Raw genomic sequence first — 13,585 nt, 5'->3', positions numbered from 1 at the left:
TCATCTGGACCACAGCCACGTAGAAACTGCCTGAATGAGACATTCCGAGAAATAGAACTTGGCCTGTGACTCATCCCTTTAATGTAGTGGAGCCTTAGAGGGAAAAGGCAGGGGGGATATACTGGTTGTTAGAAAAATGTAGGTTACTAGAAGAAAATAACATCCTCCATTAATAAGATCTAAGGTGCGACTCACATAATTGTTTTCCTTCTTAAGATTGATGAGGCTCATGAGGCATTTCTTTAAGCTGGTGACAGCTCCTCATAAATGCCTGAACTGTATAGGACTGCATATGGTTTTAGAAAAGATTTTTATAAAGAAGGTGGAGATCCCAACTCCCTTCATGCTGTCTCTCTCTATATATATATATTTATGTCTGAGTGTGTATTCTAGGGTTTCTGGGAAGTGTCTTGACAGAGAACCTAAGCTGAGCAAAGCAGCCTTGATCTGAGTGAGCTAACTGGCACCATGAAAGTAGCAGGTGTCTTTCTGCTCCTCTCTCTGGCTCTTCTCTGCTTTTTCTCAGGTGAGTTTTTCCTTACAATTAACATCACATAGTTACATCAAAGCAAAAAGGAGATGAGGAGATATTCCTCACATTTCAAAATCCTAATGATTTTTATGTAAAAGAGCAGTTAAGAAATAATGTCATAATGAAGACAATGGTAACGATGATGATGACAGGGATACTGGTATGGATGATAAGAAGTGACATTCACCAAGCAGAGGTGCTCTAGGCTTGTACTGAAGGCTGCTGTACATCATCTCTGGTTATTTTGTAAGAAGTTTGTATCCCTGTTCTTCATGTAGGAAACTGAGACACGGAGAAGGAAATTGCTAACCTACTTCTAACAATTCTGTGGAATTTACAATTTTTATTAAAGTCTTAAAGAGTTCACTGTTGATGGTTATTTGCGAGAACAAGTTTAAAAGACAAATAATTCTCATTAAAATTAATCTTGGCTTTTCAGAAAAAAAAGTCCTTGACCTTTTTGTATTATATCAGAGAGACTCAAATAATTGAAATTGAAACATGAAGGGAGACAGAAACTCAGTGTGAAGCTTTGAAAAGAAGTTATTGTGACTAGAGTGAAGAAGCATATGTAGCAAGATAAGTGAATTATTCTTCAAAAAGGCAATATATTAGGCCACTTAACTGAAAAATAGGCATGCATTTTATCAATCAAGGTGGCTCAGAAGAACACTGTATAAAGATATTCATTTTGAGAAGAAATAAAACCTGCATTTTTAGGTCAATGGAAACCCTTGATGATCATAGCATTTTCTCTTTACTGTCTCTTCTTTTTAGTCTATTGGCTAGTGGTTAGAGTGTCCATTGAGGTAAATAGACCATGGCATATTTCCAATTGTTCCCACTAAATTCTTGCATTAACTAAATAAATTTCTCAGTCTTCTTGGATACTTTTTCCTGTATACATGCTAAGAGATGAGACTAAGCTTGGGGTGTGGGGCGCATCCATGAGTGATGTATTATTTTCTGGGACTATAGATGATAAATATTGTGGCTTCAAGGTTTTGAAGTTACTGAAGAATTTGAAAAAATCAATGAGATAAAGTTGATAAAAAAGCTCTCTATAGTTAATCATATTTATGAAACAAATACTTATGCATATTAAAATTAGATGAAAAAATTACTCTAATATTGTCGAGTAAGTTTGTCTGTGAAAACCAAACTATACCAAAAATATTCTCCTGAGGTAGCAGGAAGTTAGACCTAGTTAAAACTTAGTCCCTGAAGTCAGTTGTCATCCTTGGTAGCCTACCATTGTAAAGATGAATTTACTCTAACAAGACCTAATTGCCTGAGTTCTTCAGAGCATGAATACTTCACAAACATACCAGATTCATTCATGGGGGTAGCATGATCAAGGAAACTCATGTTGAGAATGTGAAAATGAATTTAAGTCCTAATATTTCAACCATTCAACTCCAAAACCTTTCTGACTTTCTTTTTCTGGTGTAAATTTAAAATATAGAATAAGCATTCCTGTATGGGGAATTAAATCATAAAATGCATATAAAGAGCTTGAAATAGTAGAAGGATACAATAAATATTCAATAAATGTCTTATATTAATGCTATAACTAAAATACAATAAAGAACACCTTTTCTTTAAGCATTGTCAATATGAATTTAGTTTCTGCCTTGCTGTTTCCTAAATATGAAACATGGGCAAATACTTCCTTTTCCAAGTATAAGATTTTCAAAGTAAAATATTGACTGGAAATTATAATAATTAAATTTCCAAGAGCATTAAAATCACTGACAGGATTTACCAAACTTCAGACTCCCCAGCACCTAGTTTTATAATGTGTGATTTCCAAGGAAGGTGGCAGTCTTTGTGTCCATAACAATCACCCATTCTTCTAGTGATGACTCATTTGCTTCTGGGAAAGCTTCAGGAAGAGATAATGAGGCTGCTATAAAATTTCAGAGCTGTGGTTTTTTCTATGTTCATTAATACATTGCATTTGGGAATATGTGTGCCAACCATCTCTAAGTGCCAGCCCATGTTGGAGGTAGCATTAGCCTGTACTTCCTCATTGAAGAAGCTTTGGTCTTACAGGCATGAACACTCTTGATGCATTCACACCTGCTCAGAAAGCACTGCACACCCAAAACCATGAATATTAATATTAAGAGAGGAAAAGATGAGGAGAAGACTACATAAGAAACCATCTTCAGGAATTCAGAGAAGTAAAGAAGGCACAGAAAATGAGGGATCAGAAAGAGGAGGGAATCCAGCTTTAAGAATGTATATATGGTTCATATCTTTAAAATTGAGTTTTGATAAAAAGCACAGAGGAGCAATCCTGAGTTCAGCAAGTAGTAAACTTTTCCACTCTCTACTGCACATACTTTGATAGAAGACAAGGGCACTGCTCCTTGGGATGCTGGAATTCTAGAGCAGAATTTCCAAGACCACTTCTGTGAAGTGAAGCCAAGAATAATAATGTCACTCCCATCATGGATGAAAAGTGAGGCCAAGGCAGGGTCATGAATCTCTAGATCTTAATCCTCTATCTTTCACTTAACCCTGATCCCTAACAAAATAAGCCAGCAGACTTGAAAATAAGACCCATAGGGCTTTAGGACATGACCAAGAGCTGCCATGATAAGTGCATATTGCTGCTAAATTTGCAGATCTCACTTTTTGCACATTCAGAAATTACAGTGTTTGGAATTTGTGCTTTTTTTCCAGGTGCCTTCAGTCAAGGAGGACAGGTTAGTACCTATCTGTCTCTATTTTTCTGGCCAAAGTAGTATATGGCTGCTATTCTCTAGCTAAAACAAGTTTTATCTATGCTATGAAAGAAGTTGGGGAGGGAAGAGAAAAATTCCTAATTTAGAAATTACATGCAACAGTGAGATTTTAAACTAGTTTCTCATCTTACACAGTTTTAAGTTTAAAGGAGCCTACACCTACATTTTTATACACTGACAGTGTGCTATGTTATGCACAAACACAGGATGGTTATGAAATAAAGTTTATGTCCTAGCCTTAACTTAACCAGGCTATTAAACTGAAAAGTTAGCAGTTCTCCAGGCTGATAATACCACAGCTATTAAACTAGGCACTAAAAATCACTTTGCAGAATTACTGTTATTATTCAGCTTCACAAACTAGGTAAAACTCATTTGGAAAACTATAAACACTAGATGTGAGATAGTTACTAATATTTAATTCACTCACTTTCATTGAGTTAGAAGAGAGGTCTTTAGTTTTTTGTTTGTTTGGGTATTTTTTAATAGAAATAAGAAATGAACATAGTTTTGTGTATGAAGCATACAGTCTGCCACACCAAAATTTAACGCAAGTTTGGGTTAAAAATCCGATTGTATTGTTGTTTTGGTTTTTTGGTCTAAGGTTTATTCAAGAGCATTTTTATTGTGTTTTTTTAATCTTACCATTGAAAATTTATACAAACAAATAATGTTTGCCCTAATTGTCCTGCTAATTCTGTTGGGCATTTCAATTTGATTTGGGTACTAACTTTTTAGATCTTAGAGTATCTAAGGACTCTTGACATCAAAATTTTTGGATAGTATTGCCAACTGTTTTAGCATGCAAAGAAGTTAAAAAACATACTTTTCAACTCTGATGTATGCATCATATTCATAAGTTTGTTTTTATTAATTTTAATATTTAATCAATTAAGATGCATCTGAAATTTGATAGTGATTTCTATTTGTCCACATGTGTATGTGATTATATAACAAACATGTACATACATGTGTGTTTGTGTTCTTATATGATGTCATATATTCTATAATGTATGTACTCAAATAAGCATCATACTACAGTTTATAGTACATTTAGAAGCAAACAACAAAAATGTGAGTCAGCCAACATGTTTCATACTACATTAAACTGTAAACTAAGATAATCCAGCTGTTTGACATAAATCTACATAATTATAAAAGATTTGAAATTTTATAATTTCAAATTATATTTGGTTTATCATTAACCCATATGTCACTTCCTTTCTTGGGATTTTCATTTCTGAGAGTTTACTTGTGTTTTATATTGAACAGGTATTATCTACTTACTGCATATCCTGTTGTTTTGCATGTCTTAAGTCTTATGGTCTGCTTGCTTTAGGGTCACCTGACATTCTTTCTAAACACAAGTATCCTCATGTAAGATGTTGAGGCAACAGTTGAATTGTTAAGGAATTTGAGTCTGCATTCTAAACAACTGCACAGGTCATAGCTACACAAAACAAAATCTAGCAATTAAAAAAATTAAAAGAAAAACAAAACAAAGCAAAACCAGAAACTAAGCTAGATAGTGAAGGGCTGGCTTTAAAGTCAGACAATGTGGATGAAATGTAATTCACTGTTACCTCTTGTGTGTGTTGGCAGTTTTTCTATTCTTACTACCTATGTTTCCACATCTTTAAGATGAAGGATGAGATTTGGTGATATCTAAAGCCTCTTCCTACTCTAAGCATTTGAATTGTTATGGACCAAGCCTGCACTGCCAAGGCTGTTGCTTCTGAACCATAAAGCACAAGGAAGGTTTTGATCTCTGAGACAACACCCAAGCGCCCTTACTCTTCCTGCTTGGCCAGAGGGAGAATGAGGCAGAGGATTTATTTATGTTAGGAACATGCTGGTTCAAGTCAGACCCAGGCAAGACAAAAGAATATCAGGTTTCCTCCAGCACTCCAACATTCCAGCACTCAGCTCATTCTTCCCATGCCAGGAATTTTGTTCATGACACATCTTCCAGGAGATTATAAGGTGCACTCCTAATTATAGGTCTTTTCAAAGTTTACATTTTTTACAAACATTCTTCAAGGTATCAGGGTGTATTTGGTCACACCCATAGATGTGATCTCAGCTCTGGGAAGGCTGAGGCAGGAGGAACATATAATCTTAAGGCTAACCTTGTTTATGTAATAAATATCAGACTGGGCAAGCCTAGGCTCCAGACAGAATAAATGCTTTCTGTTTTCCTATTCTTTTCTACTTTCCAAGGCTCAAGGTTTGAGTGTCATACCCTTGAGAGTCATTTAAATATATGGCCCTATTAACTGTTTTTATTCTGTAGAGTTTTGGCATAATTAAGTATTGTATTTTAAGATAAGGACTGATTAATTTTGATACACTTGTAAAAGATTGTTCCTCTATTAAGATGAGTTTGAAGCTCTTGATTCTTTGCAATCCACATGGTTTTACTTAAAATTAATGTATTGACAATATTTAAATGCAGTTTGGATGTGTTAGACAACATCCACAATGTAGTCACAAATAGAAATATCATTGAAGTCTGGGAAAGGGAATGTGGGTTAAGTCTATCAGAAACAGGAAGTGAGTGGCATCAAGTCCCAGAACTGCTGGGTCCATATTGACTTGACTGTAATCAGCTGTAAAAAGCCACCATGCAATCTCTGTAAATGTTTCAAGGAGTACTTTTTTCTAACAAATTTGATGTGATGATTATTATTGACCTGTCTTATGAAAAGAAGATGATGAAAATTATAGTTTAAAACAGCCATTCTCCAAATGTAGAAATGTTGATACCAGTAGAAAATATCAAATAGAACTGAACCTATAGTATTGGCCCAGACAAGAAATACTAAAAAAATTTTACAGGTAATAAATTGGGGTTAGCAGAGAAGTAAAGAAGTAAAGAAAGAAGAAAGAAAAGAAAAGAAAAAAGAAAGGAAGGGAAAGAGAGGGGAGGGAGGGAATGAGGAAGGAAGGAGGGAAGGAAGGAAGAGAAATGAAAGAAAGGAAGGAAGGAAGGAAGGAAGGAAGGAAGGAAGGAAGGGAGAGAGAGAGAGAGAGAAAGAAAGAAAGAAAGAAAGAAAGAAAGAAAGAAAGAAAGAAAGAAAGAAAGAAAGAAAGAAAGAAAGAAAGAGGAAAGGAAAGGAAAGGAAAGGAAAGGAAAGGAAAGGAAAGGAAAGGAAAGGAAAGGAACGGAACGGAACGGAACGGAACGGAACGGAACGGAACGGAACGGAAAGGAAAGGAAAGGAAAGGAAAGGAAAGGAAAGGAAAGGAAAGGAAAGGAACATTTTAAAGGGGAAAACGATAGCTTCAGTAAGAGATCTTGCTGAGAAATTTGAAGAGTAGAGCTTCCAGGAAAATAGAATTGTTAGAATACAAGGCTGCTGAGAGGAAAGAACACATGCTTTGGAAATAACTAATTCTTGACTATGAATTAAGCTGATTGTTATAGGTTTTTAAATCTGCTTACATGAAAATTAGAGAATGGATTACTGATCCTGGCATGGATCAGGATTATTTGAGAAAGTAAATACATAGTCTTAGAGAAAATCAAGTATTTAAAACTACTTTAAAAATAACCACAGCCACATTAAGGAGGGGCAAAAAGCAGAATGTGGAGATGAAGGAAACAGACATATTATAAATTTTGGAGTTTTTAAAAGATTTGGGTGATCAAGAATTGCATATACCATAAGAAACTAGCAAAGGTTTAATTAGTAACCAGAGTTTCTATTCTTGTAAGCATGATTTTTTGAAAGCACTGGCAAAAGAAAAGGGGCACGTGAAAGTGGAAAATTATTCTAGATCAGCAGTTCTCAGCCTTCTTAATACTCTGTCAATACAGTCTCTCATGTTGTGGTGACCCCAACCATAAAATTATTTTTGTTGCTATTTCATAACTGTAATTTTGCTACTGTTATGAATTGAAATGTCAATATTTTCTCTGATGATCTTAGACAACCCCTGTGAAAAAGATCTTCAACCACCACAGGGTCAGAAACCCCAGGTTGAGAACCACTACTCTAAAAAGAGATGGGTTTAGAGGACTGGAATTGATGAAAGATAGAGTTGAAATTGACTGGAAAATTTTTTTCAACACATGAGAAATTATATTATCTTCCATCCAAAGTCCATGTGCTTTGTGTGTGAGAATGCCCATTTTCCTTGGCTTGATTTGTAAACTTAAAATGACTAAAATATTAATCATCCCAAGTCTTTAGTTGATGTTGTAAGCATATGTGTTTAAATTTTAATAAAAGTAAACAATTTTATTGTCTCTATTAATAATTACCACTAATCTGGTTACTCAAACACCATGCCATTCTTACAGTTTAGGAGACAGCAGTTCTTTGAAGAACCACAAGAGGTCAGGCCAATACTCAGTTTGATAGCCAAAACTCTGATACAACTCTTGAATATCAAAGAACATTAAATGAAATTTCTTTTTAAATCTCAAAGTAATCCAAACAACATTAAAAATAAATCTTATTCAAATATGGAGGCAATCACACTGAAATTCTGGTATGTGATACAATTTACCTGGTTGGTGTTTATGAGAACATTCCTCCAACAGAAAACCTTATCCAACTCCTTTGAGACATTTTCATTAGATCCACAGGGCACTGCAGTTCTCCTCACACTTCTAATGCTCATGAATAGACCAAAGTGGAGAAATGGTAACCTACCATCTCCTCCATCTAGATCGGCTTCAACTTCCAGGAAGGAGCCCATCATTTAGCTGTCTACAACCTAATTTAAAAGAAAAAAATTCAAGCACATGAAAGGCATGCCAGTAATAACTCTAATATTTTCCTTCATGTGGTAGAAGCTATGTGTTCCTTTTATCCTTCACACTGCCTTGTAGTATGTTTTTTTGGTTGGTTGGTTGGTTGGTTGGTTGGTTGGTTGGTTGGTAAGTTGGTTTGTTTTGTTTTGTTTTGTAACTGTATTGGTGTTTTGTGCCTCTGCAACAGGTTCCTTTTCTGATTGCTGTGATCTTGCTTAAACTTTCCAGTGAATGCAAAGGGTTTCCTAGATATAGCAAAAGGATTGAGTCAAGAAAGACCATGTTTCCTATCCAGCTCAAGAACTAGAGACAGAACTGCTTTATTTAAGCCACTTTGATGAAAAAAGTCATTGTTACTTTGCAGGCGATTCAAGCTAGATAGGCCACTGAAAAATATCTAGTCTCATGGAAAAGACCATGTTCTACAAATAGAAAAAGCAAGGATTTGGTTTTCTTTAAGGGTCTGGCCACTGGGAATTTGGCCATTTTCCAATTAGTATATAGGGAACACAGATTGGACTTGGTGGGTTATTTGTTTTTATTTTGTTTTATTTTGCTTTATGGGAGGACACTAGGGTGAAAGGGTGGACCTGGGAGGAACGGAAAGTGAGTATGATAAGGGTGCATTGTACATAATTCCCAAATAATTCATAAAAATATTATATTGGGTAAAGGAGAAGAGGCCCCTATAAGGAGGCTTCTTTCTGCAATCCAATGAAGGATCATTTCAAATATGCCACAAGGATTGTGCAAATCGTATGCCACATTTGCTCACTGAAACCACCCTGAGAACTTGAGAGCAAGGCAGGATAGGTGTTTGAGGGGTGCTTTCTTCATTAAAGTAAATGAAAACCTGACTTAAGTGTTGCTTCACCTAAGATAGCACAACCAACAATGAGAAAGTTCTAGAACATGATTTTCAACACACTGCAGGGTCTTGAAGCGTTCTATTATTTAGCAGTATGGGAGCTCTCTGTTCTCAGGCAGCTCATTCATATGTCAGCTGATCCATGTGAATTTGTTTATTAAAACTATTTGGTCTTCCTATATTTTTTCCTGGTGGGCAGAGGAAGGTAGTAAGTGAGCTTGAGGAGGGCTGAGGGGATGAGAAATACTCAAAGTGAATGCTCTCCCCAAGTGTCTGTCTTACTATCTACTTTCCAAAGGACAAAAGAGGCTGGATCACAAGATCAGAGGGCCGATTTCCAGGGAAAGGTGTCTTAAGGCATCGTCTCTTTCAAGTAAGAGACTTTCTTGTTTATTTCGCTTATTGTCTGGGATTCTAGATCCAGGTACCTTCTTCTCAGTTTGCAAACAACTGGTGTTTTCCTCCTGTGCTCTTTGTCACGAATTATGCTACAATTATGTCATCTCTTCTTCCCTCTCTAATGAAGATGCAATGGAGTGCTTACTGAAAATCTCTTCATTACCAATTCCTTGTCTGATCAGCATCCAATGCTGTGGCTTCTATACTTTGGTTACTCATTGAGAATTTGATGAATAGAGGAAATATCAAAGACAACACTGTAGTTCACATTCATCTGGTTTCAATGATATATCTGTGAACATATGAGATAATGATTTAAATTTTATAAAGTTCTGAAAAGAAAATTTCTTTAGGGCATATATAACTCTCCAGATTTTCTGGATTTAACTGTATTCAAAAACTTAAAAGAAAGATTATTGATATAGAAACAACATTGGAGGATGAGTTTGTATTTTACCAGAGAGGAAGGTAAGCACCACATTACCTTACCTCAACACTATAATATTTCATGTTTCAACAAAAAATGTGCAAGTGATGCTCTCAGGTACCTTAAACTTGATGTAAATATTTATTTTTCAAACATGATTGTATGACTATTTCATTGAAGATTTTTCCCATGAAAAATTCAGACAAGTTTGTCAGTATGTATTGGTGTCTGCCATGTTAAACAAGGGATTCTTCTTGCCAATGTCCATATATTTCACTAATATCCTATTTCTAAAAAACCAAAAGCATAGATTGTGTATAAGTATATGACAAAATGTTATAGGGCAACATAGATAAAATATACTAAAATTTTCTATAGTGAAGCTAATATACACATTACCTCACACTGTTAACCATTGTTTTCAGGTAGTAACCTTTAAATCTACTCAGCTGAAATTCTGAATACAATACAATTTTAGTGCCTGTAGCATTTATATTGTACACTAGTACTGATAAGCTATATTAATGAAATCTGTGTGTCAAGAATAGAAAGTGATACCGAGTCTGATTCTCTCAGTAGGTATGTATTATTATTAAGCTATAGTAGATTATTAGAAATTCTGCACCCAAAAATGAGAAGTAATATATTCAATCATGGATAAGGCCCTCGATTCCAGCTGGGCTCTAGTCTCTTCTCCCTGGTGTTTAATATAACTCTGTATACTTCTAAGGAATATTACCTGGTTCAACTGAAGTATTATCTTTGAAAATGATTAACTTTTATGGAGACATTGAAAATTCTGAGATTGTCACTTAAATGGACCCAAAAAATTTAAGCTAGTTTCCTTTGTTTATATGTTCCTTGTTCCTAGCTGATATTTGTAGGAGCTTTGTTCAATGAATTTCATACTATTAATACCATGGAAATAAAAGTATTAAATATCAATTCTATTACTTTTACACTGACAACTATCTTACTTCTAATAATCATATTATTTTATTAGTGTAATTAATAGAATATGTTATTAACAGATACTACCATGCTTTTCTGTGGTAGCTCTTCATCATTATACATAACAAAGTTTCTCATGAGACTAAAACTTCAGTATCTTTCTAAACACAGCAACTTAGGGGCCATTAATAAATTACTGTAATAATCAACAAAGTTTAAATTCTACAAAAAGATTCTATGAGCAAATTAGGGTAAAGACATTAGAATTGTTTTCAATACATGATGAATGGGTATTGCATCTATGGGAAAAACCAACAAACTTCAAGTAATGTTCAGAAACTCCACTTCATTATCCATGTTTTGATAGTATTCAGAAGTACTATTAGAGTATATTAACATTGTGCATGTGACAAAAGAATAGGCAAGTATTACCCAAAATTACTCTTGCCTACATAACTTCAATGTTGGAACAAAAAGTTTTATTTATAGCATTTGACCTTATTAATTTACTCATCATCATAATAATAATGTATTTCTTAAATTGCCATGACTTCAATAAAAGTCTCAGTGAAACAAAATGTTCTGCATATCTATTTCAGGATACATTAAATTAAGCTTCTGCTCCAAATCACCAGTCTATTAGATAGGATGTTACTTATAATCATTTTCCACTGTAGATTAATTGTGGTGAGTTCCGTGACCCCAAGGTCTTCTGCACACGAGAATCTGACCCACTCTGTGGCTCTGATGGCCAGACATATGGGAATAAATGTGCCTTCTGCAAGGCGATGGAGTAAGTATGGTTCTCACTACACCTGGGTCTAGTGAGCATAAACATCCAGAGTTAAACTAATGGTTTCATGAGGTAGCCTAGAATGTCCTATCCATATCTCATACAGAGACTGAAGAAATTATCTTCTAGTAAATGGATTAAAAAAAGTCTTAAAAATTGCATAACAAATTATTTTAAGCATTTTAACTACTCTGTAATTATTATAATGCATTTTGGGGATTCCATTGTACTACATTTTGCATATAACAATTTACCTTTAATAACTCATATTTTTATCATTTTATTTTATGTGTACATATGCTTTGCTTGCATATGTCTATGCACCATGTACATGCCTAGTGCCCAGGGAGACCAGAAGAGGGCATCCAATCCCCTAGTACTGGAGTTACAGACTCTTGTAAGCTGTCATATAGTTTCTGGGACTCAAACCTGGCTTTTCTGCAAGAGTAGCCAGCTCTTAAACCCTGACTCATTTTTTCCAGCTGTTTTGCTTTTTCTTAAAAAACAGTTTATGATGTCAATAATAATTTCAATATATAACAAACACATTAATGTGTGACCTATCTATGCAATTTATTGCAGATTTTTCTCAACATAAGTCCAGGGAGTAGGGTGAGATTTGAATGCATGGAAGGGACATATACCTAATAAAACCTGCATACTCAGCCTGGTATAAAATGCCAAATGCTTCAATACTGGGTTAATTTTCCTGCCAGGACAGACCTAGGACTTACCATTTATTGGCATCATTTCTCCTCCCATCTCTCTTTCACTTTTCTAGAATGAATTATGGGTTTCAAAAGTTCTGAAGATTAACAACCTAGACTGGCTTAAGACCCATTCCTTTCACAGGTAGATGAGGATATTTAAGTAACTTCTGCTGAATAGCAATATAGATATCAACAAAATCCAATAATCATATGGGTGGTACCATATTTGAAGCTGCTCTGGGCTCTGTGGTAAACACTGAAGATATTGTACTAAATATACATTATCTTTTTTTATATATATCTAGGAAAAGTTCTGGGAAGATCAACCTGAAGCATCGTGGGAAATGCTGAATTAGAGCTGGTGTTTTGTGCCCGCTTACCTGCCTTCTCCCACCCTAATTTTTTTATTTTTGCTTTTATTCTCTAGCAAATGCCATAAATTCATAAATAATAAAACACAACTTTTTTCTCCGTGTAGGTCTTATGTAGCTCACAATGTCTATTTCCTTTGACTTGTCAATAAAGAAAATTCTGCAGAATTGATTCCAATTTTGGTCTGAGATTAATATAACAAACTAGTATACAAAGAATAATGAACATGATTTATTAATTTGACCCAATGTCCTGCTTTCCTTATCAAAATACACCATCCACCACAACTGAGTCCAAAATGGCTCTTTCACTTTTGAAATTTGCATGATAACAATAAACCTAATACTAATGTGATTCTAAAATAAGTTATTTGAATATTAGATTACAAGATGTTTGTGCTTCTTAAGTTTGGAAAAGATATTTTACATAAAAACAAAACAGACATTGTCTACAATGCTTATTTTCACCTGACTTTTAAATAGTGTATTAGGATTGTGTGATGTTTAAATACAGTATTTGTCTTCCTGAAAACATCCTGTGGCATTCTGAACATGAAGTAAAGAAATGCTCATACTGGAGTGGATATTTTAAAAGTGTTGATAATTCAAAAGAGAATATATGAATAAGTCTCTTAAAGAGAGTTTCACTGAAGAATGGAAAAATTGTATAAATCAATAGGAATTAAAAGACATACAGCAATTTAGTTACTTGCTAGAGAAATCAGTTTCAATTAGAAGAAAACTAAAGATTACAAGAGTTCTTTTGATAAGCCAGTCATATACCATACAGCTCTTCCATTCTATGAAAACCCACAATTTTCATACACAAGTTTATCTCATTCTGATAAGTTGTCAGGAAACTCTTGGAATACAATCATTTGAATACTTTTATGTACTAGATATGATTTTTACAAATAATGCCATCCTGAGGAACATTTTTGTTTAACATATATGAAAATTTACTTAAATGCAATAACTTTCACTCTGCTGTAAAAACCTTTTTTCTGGGTGTCCAATAT

At 34.5% G+C, this 13,585-nt stretch overlaps 1 protein-coding gene across 2 annotated transcripts; it reads left to right on the top strand.

Annotated features, from left to right (window-relative positions):
* The first annotated feature begins 468 nt into the window (after nucleotides 1-468).
* On the top strand, nucleotides 469-12,546 carry LOC117720129 (serine protease inhibitor Kazal-type 6). 2 transcript variants are annotated; one of them, XM_034518591.2, is made up of 5 exons: nucleotides 469-526; nucleotides 3,224-3,246; nucleotides 9,214-9,288; nucleotides 11,370-11,485; nucleotides 12,501-12,546. In XM_034518591.2, the coding sequence occupies exons 1-5, from the start codon at nucleotides 469-471 to the stop codon at nucleotides 12,544-12,546; spliced, it is 318 nt and encodes a 105-aa protein (XP_034374482.1). The 2 variants fall into 2 exon arrangements, with proteins under 2 accessions (XP_034374482.1, XP_034374483.1); XM_034518592.1 differs by lacking the exons at nucleotides 469-526; nucleotides 9,214-9,288 and adding an exon at nucleotides 2,673-2,772.
* Nucleotides 12,547-13,585: the final 1,039 nt, after the last annotated feature.

This window comes from Arvicanthis niloticus, chromosome 14 (genome assembly GCF_011762505.2).
Source record: "Arvicanthis niloticus isolate mArvNil1 chromosome 14, mArvNil1.pat.X, whole genome shotgun sequence".
In the NCBI taxonomy this organism is placed as follows: Eukaryota; Metazoa; Chordata; class Mammalia; order Rodentia; family Muridae; genus Arvicanthis; species Arvicanthis niloticus.
Note: the sequence above shows the minus strand (reverse complement) of the source record. Positions and strands in the feature narration are given on the sequence as shown.

Coding starts and splice junctions, on each gene's coding strand:
- LOC117720129 (XM_034518591.2), top strand. CDS start 469: ATGAAAGTAGCAGGTGTCTTTCTGCTCCTCTCTCTGGCTCTTCTCTGC. Junction 527..3,223: donor TCTTCTCTGCTTTTTCTCAG/GTGAGTTTTTCC, acceptor CTTTTTTTCCAG/GTGCCTTCAGTCAAGGAGGA. Junction 11,486..12,500: donor GCCTTCTGCAAGGCGATGGA/GTAAGTATGGTT, acceptor ATATATATCTAG/GAAAAGTTCTGGGAAGATCA.